This window comes from Pagrus pagrus (genome assembly GCF_965226575.1).
Source record: "Pagrus pagrus genome assembly, chromosome: 9".
Classification (NCBI taxonomy): Eukaryota; Metazoa; Chordata; class Actinopteri; order Spariformes; family Sparidae; genus Pagrus; species Pagrus pagrus.
The window spans coordinates 563,008-580,058 of NC_140193.1; the positions used below are offsets into that span (position 1 = coordinate 563,008).

A 17,051-nucleotide genomic window follows, 5' to 3' on the forward strand; every position below is an offset into this window, starting at 1 on the left:
CATACATGTATGAAAAATATATCAAATGTTGCAAAATTCAAAAACTCTGTCAATGAATATCTATGAACCTTAATAACTGACTGGTCACTTGTGTTTTGTAATTTTCAATTTGTCTGATATTGCTACTTGTTGTAAGCATGTTCTTATTGAACATGACGATTGATTGCACTATAAAAATTATCAATACAACATTTTTAAAAAGTTTATGATTGTGATAATATTTCCATTATTTCAGACAGCAGAGTGGTCAGCTGTCGGAGCAGAGCACGTTGTTTACTGTCAGAACATCTGTTCGTATTGTTCGTGTCCACAGAGCCCCTTTGAATTCATTAGTTTTTTTAAACAAAGCTAAGCGAGGACAGTCCTCTCGCTGCAGCGCTGAGCTCCTTTAACCTGACACAGAATCAAACTACAAACCTGACTGACAGGTAGAGTGCTGTCAGCGCCTCCTGCAGGCTGAAGCAGTCATCACAGACACAAGAAGACATGAAACAATCACATTAAAAATGGAACTTTGGTTTTTATTGAACATGAACAAACAGCTGCACTCTGACCTTCAGGAGCCTGACACACAGCTCAGACTGGAGGATCATGGGAAATGTGTGTCTGACAGGAATTAAAAATACAAAATAAATACAAATACACAACAATAAATAACTCTGTAAACATTAAGAGGAGTCTGACCTCGATCTGACGTGAAGAACCGATCTGACAGTTTGTTTTTTCATTGTAACTGAACAGGAACTGGTTTGTCTGCAGTAACCGATTCAGTGATAATCTTCTCATAAACATTCAGATTATTATAGATTATAGTCTGTAAACTGACAGTAAACATGTAGAGAAGTTTACAAAGAGCTTCTCAGTGAAACATGAGGGACAACCAGGCTGCAGGTATGATGACAGGAGAGGAGACCATGTGACTGACAGGTGACACATCGATTGGACGGTTTGGTGATGTCATCCTGCATCATCAGGACATGTTGTGTTGAATGTCTCAGTAAAACATGCAGATCGTCTCTGAGCCGGTTTCTTTGGTCAGAAGCTTCAGTTAACACTTTAATTATCATTTTTTATGACTGGCTGAGAGACATTCGAAGCTCCTCCTCCCTCAGGCTGCGGTCCAATCGCTGTGTCTCAGACTCCAGGACGGACGGGATTGGACGGCGTGTGACAGCATCCAGTGAGTCAGCGAGGTCATGTCTCAGAGAGAGCAGCCATTGGCTGTTCCTGGACGACTGCTGGATAAACTCAACCGTCTGCTGCTGATCCACAGCCAATGAGAGACGGAGCTGACTCACCTGAGGGGAGGAGACACAGTGACATCATCAGCATCCACCTGACAACTCACAACATCTGAAACTCTTCTTCTGTGGGGACCTCACCTGGTCCTCCAGCTCTCTCACTCTGCTCTTCAGGCGTTCTTCTTCTGTGGTGTCTGCACCTGCCTGAACAAACACAAACAGGTTCACACACTTACACACTGATATACCTGTGTGTGTGTGTGTGTGTGTGTGTGTGTGTGTGTGTGTCTCACCTGAGATCTGCCGCTGTCAGTCAGCTGCTGTCTGAACCTCGAACGCTCCTCCTCCACCTGAAACACGCACGCACACACATACACAAAGACAATTAGTGTGTACCTGTCTCAGTGTGTGTCAGTGTGTGTGTACCTGTCTCAGTGTGTGTGTATCTGTCTCAGTGTGTGTCAGTGTGTGTCAGTGTGTGTGTATCTGTCTCAGTGTGTGTCAGTGTGTGTGTACCTGTCTCAGTGTGTGTGTACCTGTCTCAGTGTGTCTCAGTGTGTGTACCTGTCTCAGTGTGTGTGTACCTGTCTCAGTGTGTGTCAGTGTGTGTGTACCTGTCTCAGTGTGTCTCAGTGTGTGTCAGTGTGTGTACCTGTCTCAGTGTGTGTCAGTGTGTGTACCTGTCTCAGTGTGTGTGTACCTGTCTCAGTGTGTCTCTCAGTGTGTTTCTGTCTCTCTTCAGTTTTTCTTTCTGGTTTTCCAGGTGTGAGTTCTTCTTGTTCAGGCGTTTCTGGTCCAGCTCCAGTTCAGCCACCAGATGCTGCAGGACCACCAGCCTGTCCCGCACACCCTGCTGACACACACACACACACACACACACACACACACACACCTCAGTCAGGTGTTCAGGACATTGAATCTAAGCGTCCTATCAGATACACACTGACCTCGTCCGGGTTAGACTCCGCCCCCTGGCTCTGCTCCTGTTGGTGGGCTCTCTCCCTGTAGCCAATCAAAGCTGCCTCAGTTCGCTCCAGAGCCAATCGCACACGATCCCTGTCCTTCTCCAGCTCCTCTGTCCTCTGAGTCAGAGCGTACACCTTCACAACACAAACAACAACAATATCAACAATTCAGAAACCATTAAAGACTCCCCGGAGGAACAAACACACAACCTTCAGGTAGAAGTCAACACAATTCAAACCTATTTAACGTTCTTAGGATTTATTACCTCAGCTTCTCTCTGCCTCAACAGCCTCCTGATCTCCTCTTTCTCCTGCAGCAGAGAGGAGTACTGCTCCTCCTCCTCCTCCTCCTGCTGCTGCTCCTCCTGCTCCTCCTCCTCCTCCTCCTCCTCAGGAAATGATAGAAAATGACATTTAAATGTCTCCAGTGTTTCTTCATGCTACAGTATTTTCTATAAACAAAGGGTTACACCTCCTCCTGCTCACCTCTCTCCCCTCCTCCTTGTTGTCCGTCTCTCGGTGTCTCCTCCTCCTCCTCCTCCTCTGTTCGTCCGTCTCCTCTCTGTCTCTCTCAGCAGTCAGTGAGGAGATCTGTGTGTTCTGGTCCTTCAACACCTCCCTCCTCACCTCCTCCACCCTGGACCTCCACTCCTTCCCTTTCTCCTCCTCCCTCTCCTTCAGTGTCTGGATTTCTGCTGACAGAGCCTTCAGCTTCACCTGCTGCTCCTCCTCCATCTCTGCCACTTTGCTCCTCCACTGCTCCTCCTCCTTCTCCTTTGCCTGTCGAACCTCCTCCAGCTCCTCCATCATCTCCCTCCTCCTCCTCTCCAGGGCCATAGCTCTGGCTCTCAGCCGCTCCATCTCCTCCCTCTCTTGTAGTCCCTCCTCCTCTCTGAACCTTTCCACCTCCTCCTTCCTCTCCTTCCTCTCCTCCAGAGCGCTCCTCAGTTTCTCCCCCTCTGTGTGGCTCTCCTCAAGAATGTTTAAAGGAACAGTTCAATATTTTAGATTCTCATCTTTGTGACGTTCAGAGCTAAAGCTGGTTAGCTTAGCTTAGCATAAAGACTGTAAGAAGATGTAAACAGCTAACGTGGCTCTGTGACTACCTGCAGGAGGAGCTTCAGCTTGGTCATCTCCTCCAGCGCAGCCCTCAGCCCCTCCCTCATCTGCTGCTTCTCCTCCTCCTTCTCCTTGACCTCCTGCCTCACTCGCTCCCTGCTGCGACTCAGATCAGACACCTGAAACACACACAGGTTACATGCTAACACGCTAACATGTCATCATATTCAACAGTGATGTGCAGCTAGCATGCTAACATTAGCATCAGGTACAGCTGACATGTCTGAGATGTCCCACTGTGGCCACCGTACAGACGACAGCCTTCATCTCACACACGCTCAGTGAGTCTGTGTAAAGGCTCGTCCTATTAACTGGAGTAGCTCCAGGTGTTAGTCAGACCCGCAGGTGTTATACTGTACCTGAGTCTGCAGGGAGCTCAGGTTCTCCTCCATCACCTCCACACTCTGCTGCACTCCTCTCAACTCCTCCTGGGCCTCCTCCCTCCTCCTCCGCTCCTTCTGCACCTCCTCTCTGAGAACGGTTGTTTCCTCTCTCCTCTTAATCAGCTCCTCCTGCGTCTCCTTCTTCTCCCTTTGTTCATTGCGAACCTCCTCTCTCAGTGCAGACACCTCCCTCTCACAACTCCTCAGCTCCTCCTGTACCGGCTCCATCTTCCTCAACTCATCCTGCGCCTCCTCCCTCCTCCTCCGCTCCTTCTGCACCTCCTCTCTGAGGGTTGTCGCCTCTTCTCTCCTCTTCATCAGCTCCTCCTGCGTCTCCTTCTCTCTTTGTTCATTTTGCACCTTCTCTCTCAGTGCAGACAGCTCACTCCTCCTCAGCTCCTCCTGTACCTCCTCCATGTTCCTCAACTCATCCTGGCTCTCGTTCTTCCTTCGCTCCTTCTGCACCTCCTCTCTGAGAGCTGTCACCTCCCTCTCTGTCCTCTTTAGCTTTGTTTGGATCTGCTCCTTCTCCTTTTCTTCCTTTTGCACCTCCTCTGTGATGACAGTCAGCTCACTCTTGGTCCTCCTCAGCTCCTCCTGCATCTCCTCCCTCTGCCTCCACTCCTTCTGCACCTCCTCTCTGAGAAGTGTTGCCTCTTCTCTCCTCTTCTTCAGCTCCTCCTGTACCTCCTGCTTCTCACTTTGTTCCCTTCCTACCTCCTCTCTAAGTACTGACAGCTCCCTCTCACTCCTCCTCAGCTCCTCCTGGGCCTCCTCCCTCCTTCTCTTCTCCATTTGCACCCCCTCTCTGAGAGCTAACACCTCCCTCTCTGTCCCCATTAGCTTCTCTTTGACCTGCTCCTTCTCCTTTTGCACCTCCTCTGTGATGACAGCCAGCTCACTCTTGGTCCTCCTCAGCTCCTCCTGTATCTCCTCCTTCTGCCTCAGCTCCTCCTGTACCTCAGCCATCCTCCTCCCCTCCTTCTGCACCTCCTCTTTAAGAACTGTCACCTCCCTCTCTGTCCTCATTAGCTTTTCTTTGACCTGCTCCTTCTCCTTTTGCACCTCCTCTGTGATGACAGTCAGCTCAGTCTTGGTCCTCCTCAGCTCCTCCTGCATCTCCTCCCTCTGCCTCCACTCCTTCTGCACCTCCTCTCTGAGAAGTGTTGCCTCTTCTCTCCTCTTCTTCAGCTCCTCCTGTACCTCCTGCCTCTCCCTTTGTTCCCTTCCTACCTCCTCTCCAAGTACTGACAGCTCCCTCTCACTCCTCCTCAGCTCCTCCTGGGCCTCCTCCCTCTTTCTCTTCTCCTTCTGCACCTCCTCTCTGAGAGCTGTCACCTCCCTCTCTGTCCCCATTAGCTTTGTTTGGATCTGCTTCTTCTCCTTTTCTTCATTTTGCACCTCCTCTGTGATGACAGTCAGCTCACTCTTGGTCCTCCTCAGCTCCTCCTGCATCTCCTCCTTCTGCCTCCACTCCTTCTGTACCTCCTCTCTGAGAAGTGTTGCCTCTTCTCTTCTTTTCATCAGCTCCTCCCGCACCTCCTCCTTCTCCCTTTGTTCCCTTAATGCCTCCTCTCTGAGTACAGACACCTCCTCTCCCCTCCTCCTCAGCTCGTCCTGTGCCTTATCCCTCTCCCTCTGTACCTCCTCTCTGAGAGCTGTCACCTCCCTCTCCCTCCTCCTCAGCTCCACAGACAGACCAGCCTTCTCCTCCTCCAGCTCTCTCTCTCTGCACCTCCCTCTCTCCTGCAGCAGGAGGTGCTGACCTCTCTCAGCCTCCACCATCCTCCCTCGCTCCTCTTTCACCTCCCTCAGTTCATCCTCTATTCTCTTCTTCTCTTCCACTTTGCTCCTCAGCACCTCCTTCTGTAACTCCATTTCCTTCTCCTTCTCCATCAGCTCTTCCTCCAGCCTCCTCTTCTCCTCCCTCACCCTCCTCAGCACCTCCTCCTCCCCCTTTCTTCCCTCCCACACCTCCTTCAGTCTGCCTTCTAGCCTTCTCAGCTCCTGCACCTCCTTTTCCATCTCCTCACATCTGTCCTCCAACCTCCTCCTCTCCTCCCTGGATTTCCTCAGAGCCTCCCTCTCTTCCTCCCACTCCTCCTCCACCTCCCTCAGTTTCTCCTCCAGCCTCCTCCTCCTCTCCACCTCTGTTCTCCTCAGCGCCTCCTCTCTCCCGTACTCCTCCTCCCTCTCCTCCAGAGTGGCTCTCAGCTGCTGCGCCTCCTCCTCTCGCTCCCTTAGGATGAGGTTGTGTTTTGTCAGCTCCCTCGTGCTCCGCTCTGCCTTCTCCCTCCACTCCTTCACCTCCTCCTCCAGTCTGTCTTGGGCCTCCTCCCTTTCTCTGGCTCTCCTCCTCGCTCCCTCGCTCTGGGCCCGGGCCTCCTGCAGCTCCCTGGCCTGGGAGGAGATCCAGTTGTCTTTTTCTCCTCCCTCCCTCCTCTCTTTCTCCAGGAGCAGCTGGGTTTCTCTCAGGAGCACCTCCAACTGCTCCTCCCTCGCCTCCTTCTGCTTCAGTCTGTTGTTAACCTCCTGCTGCTCTCTTGCTCCCTCCTCCTCCCGCTGCTGCACCAGCATCAGCTGTTTCTTCAGCTCCTCCACCTGCTCCTCCCTCTCCCTCACGGCGCTCATCTGTCGCTCCAGGCTGCGCTCCTTGCGCTCCACCTCCTCCTTCAGCTCCTCACACTCCTCCTTTGCAACATTCAGCCTTACCTTCAGCAGCTCCACCTCCCTCACCTCCTCCATCAGTCTCTCCACCTCCTCCTCTGCTCTCCTCGCTTCGCCCCTCAGTCGTTCCACCTCCTCCTCCCTTCTCCTCCTCCATTTCTCCTCTTCATCTTGCAGTTTCCCCTTGTTTCTCCTCTCCTCCTCTCTGTCTTCCTGTAGTTTGGAGGTTTCTCTTCTCAGTTTGTTTGTCTCGTCCTCCACCTCCTCCACCCTCCTCGTCCATCTCTCCACCTCCTTCTCCCCTTTACTCCTCAGTCTCTCCATCTCCTCCTCCTTCTCCTCCTTCTCTCTTTCTAATCTCTCCATCCGGTCACAGAGCGCCTCTATCTCCTCCTCCCTCTTTACCTCCTCTTCTTTCATCCTGACCTCCTTCCTCTTCACCTCCTCCTCCACTCTCTCCCTCTCTCCCTCCACTCGCTGTAGTTTCTCCGCCATGTAACTTATTTGCACCTCCTTCTCCGTCACCTCCTCCCTCAGTCTCTCCACCTCTCTTTGTCTCTCCTCCTTCTCCTCCGTCAGTCCCTCCAGGCGCCTCCTCAGCACCTCCACCTCTCCGTCTCTCGTCCCCAGCTCCTCGCTCAGCGCCTCCCTCTCTCTCTGCCAGGCCTCCTTCTCCTCCTTCCTCCCCTCTTCTTCTTCACTCCTCCTCCTCCTCAGCTCATCCACCTCCTCTGTCAGCCTCCCCTTCTCCTCCCTCAGAGCCTCAATCTCCTCCTCGCTCCTCTCTCTCCTCCTCCTCTCGTCTCGTCTCCCAGCCGCCGCTCCGTCCACTTCTCCTCTCAGACACTCGATCTCCCCTTCAGACAGAAAACACCAGAATAAACACAAATACTGCATCTGATACTACAACTGATACTACAACTAATACTACTGATACTACATCTGATACTACAACTGATACTACTGATGCTACAACTGATACTACTGATACTACAACTGATACTACAACTAATACTACTGATACTACATCTGATACTACAACTGATACTACTGATACTACAACTGATACTACTGATACTACAACTGATACTACAACTAATACTACTGATACTACATCTGATACTACAACTGATACTACTGATGCTACAACTGATACTACTGATGCTACAACTGATACAACTGATACTACAACTGATACTACTGATACTACAACTGATACTACAACTGATACTACTGATGCTACAACTGATACTACTGATACTACAACTGATACTACAACTAATACTACTGATACTACATCTGATACTACAACTGATACTACTGATGCTACAACTGATACTACTGATGCTACAACTGATACAACTGATACTACAACTGATACTACTGATACTACAACTGATACTACTGATACTACTGATACAACTAATACTACTGATACTACAACTACTACTACTAATACTACTGATACTACAACTACTACTACTAATACTACTGATACTACAACTACTACTACTAATACTACTGATACTACAACTGATACTACAGATACTACTGATACTACAACTGATACTACTGATGCTACAACTACTACTACTAATACTACAACTGATACTACTTATACTACAACTAATACTACTAATACTACTGATACTACAATACTACAACTTATACTACTGATACTACAAATACTACTGATACTACAACTAATACTACTGATACTACAGCTAATTCTACTGATACTACAACTACTACAACTAATACTACTGATACTACAACTAATACTACTGATACTAAAACTAATACATCTGATACTACAACTGATACTACTGATGCTACAGCTAATTCTACTGATACTACAACTACTACAACTACTACAACTGATACTACAACTAATACTACTGATACTACAGCTAATTCTACTGATACTACAACTACTACAACTAATACTACTGATACTACAACTAATACTACTGATACTACTGATACTAAAACTAATACATCTGATACTACAACTGATACTACTGATGCTACAGCTAATTCTACTGATACTACAACTACTACAACTACTACAACTGATACTACAACTAATACTACTGATACTACAGCTAATTCTACTGATACTACAACTACTACAACTACTACAACTGATACTACAACTAATACTACTGATACTACAACTAATACTACAACTAATACTTCAACTAATACTACTGATACTACAACTAATACTACGACTACTACATCTGATACTACAACTACTATATCTGATACTACATCTGATACTACAGTTAAAGGAATAGTTCACTCTAAAACTAAATTCAGTCATCGTCGACTCACCCTCCTGCTGATGAGCGGACGAGCAGTATGGAGGAATATTACAAAGTTTGTGTGTAGTTTTATGGACCTCTTCGTCTCGGGCACATTGACGCTCGTTATATGGATTATTGCTGCAGGAGGGAACCCCGCGGGTCTGCAGCTGCACTTTGAGGAATAAGAAACTACACCGGACTTCTCATCAGCAGGAGGGGGAGTCGATAGTGACTGAATTTCATTCAAGAGTGAACTATTCCTTTAATACTACTGATACTACATCTGCTACTGCTGCTAATACAACTGATACTACAGCTACTAAAACTGATTCTTCAGAATCCAAAGTGTGAAAACGTCACAATTTTGTTTTACATCGAAAATCAAACTAAATGATCTTTTAATTTAGATTATTAAAATCAACACAGCGCATGTCTGAACAAAAAAAAACAGCCAGGCGTTAGCCTGCAGCTGGCCCGGCGTTAGCCTGCAGCTAGCCCGGCATTAGCTTGCAGCTAGCCTGGCGTCAGCTTGCAGCTAGCCCGGTGTTAGCCTGCAGCTAGCCTGGCGTTAGCCTGCAGCTAGCCCGGCGCTAGCCTGCAGCTAGCCTGGCGTTAGCCTGCAGCTAGCCCGGCGTTAGCCTGCAGCTAGCCCGGTGTCAGCCTGCAGCTAGCCCGGCGTCAGCTTGCAGCTGGCCCGGCATTAGCCTGCAGCTAGCCCGGCGTCAGCCTGCAGCTAGCCCGGTGTTAGCCTGCAGCTAGCCCGGTGTTAGCCCGTCACTTGCAGACTCTTCTGTGTGATGAAGTTGATCAGCTGACTGGTACCAGAGGAAACTCTGACAGTGTCGGACATGTTGGTTTATTTTCTTTGTCAGAGATCCTTTATTGATTTATCTGAGAAGAGGGTTCACTCTGGCCAGATTTGAGAAACTTAACTCTGTAACAAACTGAATTTCTGTCTTTTGTAGTTTATTGTTGAATCACTGAAGGCTGCTGTTTGTTGTTTACTCTTGGTGAGTATTTGTTTAACTTGTCAAACTGACAGCAGGATAAAGTCGAGCTGTTGTCATAAAATATCTTTTTAAAGATGTTTAAATGGAATCGAATCATAGATTTGTGATGACCCAGTGGATACATGTCATTTTTTACATGTTTGTTTGTGAAGTTCAGTGTTCTTTGTTTTATTTGTTGCTGTGGATGAGGTTTCATCTCTGAGGTTTACAATAAAGTCATATTTTGAACTTGGATTCATTTTGTGCTGCTGACCAGTCACGCAGTAGGTACACAAGACATCTACTTCCTGTCTGTCCGTCCTGGACTCGGGTCCCTCCTCTGTTGCTCCTTGTGAGCTTTCTGACATTTTTTTCCTCCATCAAAGTTTGTTGTGTGGCTCTGAGGACAGACGTGTGAAGCCCCTTCAGGCTAACTTGCTTTATAAATACATTCACGTGACTCTAGAGACAGAAGAGTAAACTGAACAACTATAATCACAGAAAGTCACTGAACTTCACACACAGTGACAGAGGATATAATCTAACACAGCGACACCTTCAGCATGCTGTCTCTGATATGATAAGATGTTTCTGACCTCACACACTCACCTTGTAACGTTTCTTTGGCCTGCTGCAGAGTGTGAATGTGTGTGTGCAGCTGACATCGCTCCACCTCGGACTGTGAGAGCTGCTTCTGCTGCTGGTGGAGCTGCTGGTGGAGAGACACCGACAGAGACCTGCGGGGGGGGGGGGGGGGGGGGGGGGGGGGGGGAGAGAGGGGGGGGGGGGGGAGAGAGAGAGAGAGAGAGAGAGAGAGAGAGGGAGGGAGAGTCAGATCAAATCAACAGCTCACTATATAAACTCAGTCCTCCAGTTACAGTTAAACTACTGAACAGTGTAAAAACCATCCTGATGTATGAAGTGAGAGAGAGAGGGAGAGAGAGGGGAGAGAGAGAGAGAGAGAGAGAGGGAGGAGAGAGAGGGGGAGAGAGAGAGAGAGGAGAGAGAGAGAGAGAGAGAGAGAGGGAGAGAGAGAGAGAGAGAGAGAGAGAGAGAGGGAGAGAGAGAGGACAGTATACATATGACTGTATAAACATTTAATGTGTGGCCGTCGTCTGCACCATGTGACCGACTTCTCCAGTGATTTACAGGTGTCAAGTGTTTATCAGCTGTTAAAACTCAATAGTGTGTTTGTCAGGTGTGTTCAGGTGCGTTCAGGTGCGTTCAGGTGCGTTCAGATGTGTTCAGGTGCATTCAGATGCATTCAGATGTGCTCAGGTGTGTTCAGGTGTGCTCAGGTGTGCTCAGGTGTGTTCAGATGTGCTCAGGTGTGCTCAGGTGTGCTCAGGTGTGTTCAGATGTGTTCAGGTGTGCTCAGGTGTGGTCAGATGTGTTCAGGTGTGTTCATGTGTGCTCAGATGTGCTCAGATGTGTTCAGGTGTGTTCAGGTGTGTTCAGGTGTGTTCAGATGTGTTCAGATGTGCTCAGGTGTGCTCAGGTGTGTTCAGATGTGTTCAGGTGTGCTCAGGTGTGGTCAGATGTGTTCAGGTGCGTTCAGGTGTGCTCAGATGTGTGCTCAGGTGTGTTCAGATGTGTTCAGATGTGTTCAGGTGTGCTCAGATGTGTGCTCAGGTGTGTTCAGGTGTGTTCAGGTGTGTTCAGATGTGTTCAGGTGTGCTCAGATGTGTTCAGGTGTGCTCAGATGTGTGCTCAGGTGTGTTCAGGTGTGTTCAGGTGTGTTCAGATGTGTTCAGTACCTGAGCTCCTGCAGCTCCTCCTTCAGCTGCTCCCCGTGTCTTTGCAGACTGTCATGCTCCTCCTGCAGCCTCCTGCTCTCCCTCTGCTGCTCCTCCTGCTGTCTGTCTCTCCTCCTCACCTCCTCTGTCGCCTGACGCAGCTGCTCCTGCGCCTCCTTCAGCTCCCCACTCACTGAGGCATGCTGGGAGGACAGCTGAGGACCACACACACATCAAATATGACACATCATACAGGTATCACAATCACATGACTGTCACCTCCTCCTCCTCCTTTTTACCTCCTCCAGGCGACCTCTCTCCCTGTCTCTCTCCTCCATCAGGGAGATCAGCTGTCTCTCTTTCCCTCCGTTATTCTCTCCATCTCTCTTTCTCCTTCTCTCAGCTGACAGACGACGTTGGCCTCCGCCTCCCTCTGAGCTCTGAGCAACAGGAAGGAAACATCATCGGGATTAAAGTGTTTCTATTCAGGGTTAAAGGTGTGTATTCAGGATTAAAGGTGTGTATTCAGGGTTAAAGGTGTGTATTCAGGATTAAAGGTGTGTATCAGGGATTCAGGTAAAAAAAGGTGTTGAAGACTAAACTCACCTGAGCTGACTGTAGTCCTGGTTGAGGGTTTTGGTCTCCCTCTGCAGACAGTTGACCTCTGACCTCAGAGCCTGCAGCTGTGATTGGCTGTCAGACAGCTCACACTCCATCTGGAAACACACACATACACACACTAATGTGATGAGCTGTGGGTCTCCTGCCCTGTAGCCTTTGAGCCAGGCAGCGTCACTGACACACAGACAAAGAGAGAGAGGGGTAGAGCGAGCAGTCGTACCTGCAGCAGCTGTTTGTTCAGATCTCTCTTGTCTGAGGCCACAGCTGAGGTCAGAGCGGCCATCTTGTCCAGAGCGTCCCGCGCCTCCTCCACCTCCCGCTTCAACACACACTCAGAGGACGAGAGACGCAACACACAGTCCCTGGACTGAAGGGGGAGAGAGAGTGTTTGACTGAAACGAGTCAGCTGGTGAGAACATTTCCTCTCACATGAAACACTTTCATAAACTTTATCACCGTCTGTGCTTCACAAAGAATCTGACTGTAAAGTTAAACTGATGAGGTTCATGTTCCTCAGCTGAGGGGAGGTGGGTGGAGGTCACGAGCTCTGGATCAGTACATGTACCTTCTGCAGGGCGTCTTTGGCGTCAGCAGCCTCTTCTTCTGCTCTCTGTCTGTCCAACTGCTGTCTCTCTAACGCCCCCTACAGGAGGACAGGAGGAGGGTAATAAAGAAATAAAGACAACTCTACTGTATTAAACAGGAAAGTGAATATGAGGAAGAATCTTTGTGTCACTGAACGACGGGAGACAGCTCAAACATCCTGGTTATCACCTTCAGAGTGTGGACCTCCATCCGATGCAGCGTTTCTCTCTCCGTCAGCTGGACGTTCTCCAACAGTTCAGTCTCAACTCTGAAACAAACCAGTTCAACATCTGATGAACAACAACATGTGTGCAGGAGTTTTTGTTCGTCTGATTCTGTCGGTTCCTGGTCTTCTCCTTCTCACCTGTTGATCCACAGGTGAGCAGAAGCTTCACTCTGTCTGTCTTTTATTGATGAGAGTGAGATCATTTCTTTGAAATACATGCAGACGGGCTGCTGTAGAGGACAACGTACCGTTTGTATGTTTCTGTCTCCAGCTGTCTGTTTCTCTCCTCCCGTCGGTCTCTCTCCCTCCTCAGCCTGTCGTTCTCTCTCTTCACCTCCTCCTCCCTCCTCTGCACCTCCTCCACCTGCAGACGCAGCGAGGACGACGTCTCACGCTCCCTGAGACACACACACACACACACACACACACACACACACACACACACACACACACACACACACGTGTTGATGACAAACCTTTCTGTTGATTTGTTTTCGTTTGTCCTTTTAAACTTTATAGACCTTTTTGTTGCCTTTGCAGGAACACATGTCCGTCGCCTCTGCATTGCATTGAGGCCCTGTTTATTCTTGTGTACTCTTCCCATCTGCAAGAAGACTATTCACAGGAAGAAGGCGCCTTTCAGTCTGTAACCTTATCACCTGGCAGAGAGGACAGTGTTTTCTCTGACCATGAAGCCTTCAGATGAAGACCCTTTTTAATTCATTCACAACCTACAATCCCATTTGGACTTTCTTCCTCCTCCAAACAGACAAACTCTTCTCTCACAGGTCAATCTGAGTCCAGCATGGAGTCGTCTACTCTCTCCACCTCAAGAGGAACCAAAACTGCTTTGTGACAAAAATGTGTTATAATTGAATGTCTTTGACAATCAATCAATCAATCAATCAATCAATCAATGACTCTGATGTTCTGTGTCTCCTTGTGACAGAATTAACAAGTACACTCTCCAGAGTAAAAGTACTCTGGGCCTCTGCTTTGTTTTTCTAGCCCTGCTGCCCAAATGGTTTACGACTATGCTTCTCTTATCACGCATTCAAACCCATCATGGCTTCTGCACTTATCCAGATTTCAAGCAAGTTCTGAAATACCATTAAACCAGGATCTCATCCTCTTACTTTTAACAGATTAGGAAACAGCAAAAGAAGTTCATAAAACCGTTTTTTCCCACGTTACTCTACGATGAAGTTCGACTGAGATCCAGTTTTAATGTTTAATGTGTCCTGTGTTCGGTGGAACCACAGCGCCTCCTGATGGTGAGTCCTGGTACAGTTGGACGGGCTGTTTAAGAAATATTCTGTTTAGTATGCTTATTGTTATCATCAGTAAATGCCGCTTATGTGTTTTTTTAAAACAAGTATTAACTAGAACAAGAAGGAATATGTGTAAGTGCCCAATTTAACTGTATATTCAAGTGTGTTTTCTTTTATGTTTTGATTAAATTAGTTTCTTTTTAAGATAAGAGGTTTTAATCATGTCATAATCCTTTTTCATGATAGACAAAGTCCATCTATTGAGCCATGGTGAGATTCTGGGGAAGGTGAAACACGATCTCGAAACATTAAAAACGATAGTTTAGTTTAATTAAGTTTCGTGAGTTTAGACTTATAATATCGTCTAAAGCTTGAACGCCGTCAGCCCGCCCCTTTAGTCCCGCCTGCCAGTCGGGATAACAAAACAGAGAGACATCAGTCTGGCTCGCTCTCTACTCTTAAAGTCTCTACTCTTAAAGTCTCTACTCTTAACACTCTTAACTTTTCTCTTGAAACTCTTCTTTTTAATTTTTCCACTCTTTACTTTGAGACACGCTTCAAGAGAGTGATCTCAGCAGAAGTGCTCACGCGTTGATTTTTCTCATTTTTATATTTTTCGCCGTATTGATTAACTCCTTTTTATTAAGTTTCTACCAGAACAAAGTTCTGTTTTAATGTGTTTATACAGTTAAGTATCGTGACCTGATTTAGAGGAAGTGAACCTAATTTAGATTATCTTGTGTTGAGTAACAACGGAAGATCCGCCTGATCAACGTATCGTCCTCAGTTATTTTATCCAAGAAGTTAGATTCAGTTTACAAAGTCGGAGCCTGAGAGCCACTCGAAGCAACGAAGAAGAACATCTTTATTAAAATCATCATCACGACACTACAGCAACTTGCTGTGTCCTAAACCGTGCAAGCAGTTTCCAACGAAAGACACTCTTTGACAAGCCAGACCATCTCTGACCCAACGCTCACTAGCGGTACCATCCCGCTGGGCATTGAGCCAAGATCGTCACCGGCTCGGTATTGGACGAACGGCGCTCTTCCTACAACATCGGACCGAGGTCCCCAACCGGCGGATACCGGACGAGCAGCGACACTCGGCCATTGGACCGGGACTGCCGGCTAGAGTCGCAAATCACCGGAGAGAAATCCGCCGCCGCTGACTCCACAACTCCGCTAAGAAAGTAGGCTCTCCATCACTCATAACAGCTGGATTCACACATGAGACACGAGTTGGTGTCTGTGGCTCTGATTCATTCTCTGAGTTTAGCTTAAGAGAAATTCGGTTAGGGTCTCGATAGTATTAAAATTTCTCTCGTAAATTAAATGCTTCAACCTAACTCGTGATCTCACCATCAGCCCATATTCCACTAATAACCCCTTTACTTAGTTATTCCACATTTCCTGTTACCTGTTGTTATTCATTCAAATTGCCATTTCATTTATTTAATCTGAGTTTATTTATTTATTTAATCTTAGTTAGTCAATAAACATATTTAACCGTATGTCGTTGTCTGTGCAGGTTTGTTTTTGGAGAACCGATGGAAACTGTGTAGAATTCACTATTCAGCTATGAGATTGAATAAATTGATTTAAAATTGATTAGAATTGTTACCAGTTAACCTCGTCCAGTTGGATTTGATTAATTACCTCCGGATTATTCAAATGGACAAAACAACGGAGGTGGTGCCCCATTTACGAGTGCTTTATTAATCGCCAGTGATTAATAAATTACATTTATTATTAGTGTATCTCCCACACCTTGTTTTCCAGTATTATTTATGGTTGTTTTCAAAACTCTCTTTATTGTCTCCATTTTGTTAGTTAATGTATCTAGTAGTTTGTCAATAAAGTAAAAAAAAATTAAAGGGGCATGATGTAGTTTTGGAGAAGAAATTAATTTTTAATATTAACAATGTGAGATCAGCTAATGAAGATCTTTCTCTGCTCATTAACATTTCTTCAACAAAACTTTAATATGAACAGCAAAATAATGTCGATCTATCAAAGTAATGAGTGTGTGTGTGTGTGCGTGCGTGCGTGCGTGCGTGTGTGTGTGTGTACCTGCTCAGTGTCTCCACAGTGCGTGTGAGCTCCAGCTGTGTGTGTTGTGTGTGCGTGTGCAGCTGCTGGTTGTCGTCCTCCAGCTGTTTCAGTCGGAGCTGCAGAGCTGACTTCTCCTCGCCGAGCCGCCGCAGAGATAGCTCCGCCCCCTGACAAACACACACATATACACACAGATCAACACCTGGCTGACCTCTGACCTGCAGTAGAAAGAGTTCCTGTCCTGTGTGACCGACCTGCAGTTCCTCGTGTCTCCACTGCATGGCGCTCTCAGTGTGAGACAGGACAGACAGCAGGGAGGACAGATCCAGACTGAGGACGCTGTCAGAGGACACACACAGAGACGACCTGCTGCTGCTGCTGCTCAGGACTCTGGACTGAACACACAACACACACACAGTGACCTCTGACCTCTGACCTCTCTGAGGATCTCATTAATGTCCCACACTCACCAGTCTGATGACAGCCTGACTCACAGACTGAAGACTTCGCTCTGTCTCTCTCTGTCTCTCTACCTCTGTCCCTCTCTCCTGCAGCGAGCGAGAGAGCTCCACAATCCTGAGAGAGAGAGAGAGATTCATGTTCATATTATTGTTTGTTGTGTTCTGTCCGAATGTTCGGACAAGTTGTATTTTGATGCTTTGGCAACTGTTATTGAAACTTTCATGCCAATAAAGCCCCTTTGAATTGAACTGAATTGACAGAGAGACAAATAAACAAACTAATATTAAAGTATATTAAAGTACAATCAAACTCATTAGCATGCCTGCTAGCTCAGTTGCTAACTGAAGAGCATGAAGAAAATGAAAGAAGAAGTTGTACCGTTTATTCAGCTGAGAAACTTCTGTCTCATGAAGGAGCTTCAAA

The 17,051-nt window shown here is 47.4% G+C and overlaps 1 protein-coding gene across 1 annotated transcript; it reads right to left on the bottom strand.

The window, feature by feature from the left end:
• Positions 1-500: 500 nt before the first annotated feature.
• LOC311262860 (uncharacterized protein) lies at positions 501-17,050 on the bottom strand (the record flags this gene model as incomplete). Its single annotated transcript, XM_084362611.1, is given in 22 exon segments — positions 501-1,293; positions 1,378-1,445; positions 1,535-1,591; positions 1,942-2,094; positions 2,189-2,341; positions 2,473-2,595; positions 2,693-3,178; positions 3,313-3,444; positions 3,685-7,232; positions 10,283-10,410; positions 11,431-11,624; positions 11,709-11,773; positions 11,776-11,849; positions 12,016-12,125; positions 12,251-12,397; positions 12,596-12,673; positions 12,805-12,883; positions 13,090-13,239; positions 16,185-16,333; positions 16,421-16,561; positions 16,637-16,742; positions 17,007-17,050. Coding segments are annotated over 22 exon segments (6,408 nt in total), but the record flags the coding sequence as incomplete, so codon positions are not given.
• Position 17,051: the final 1 nt, after the last annotated feature.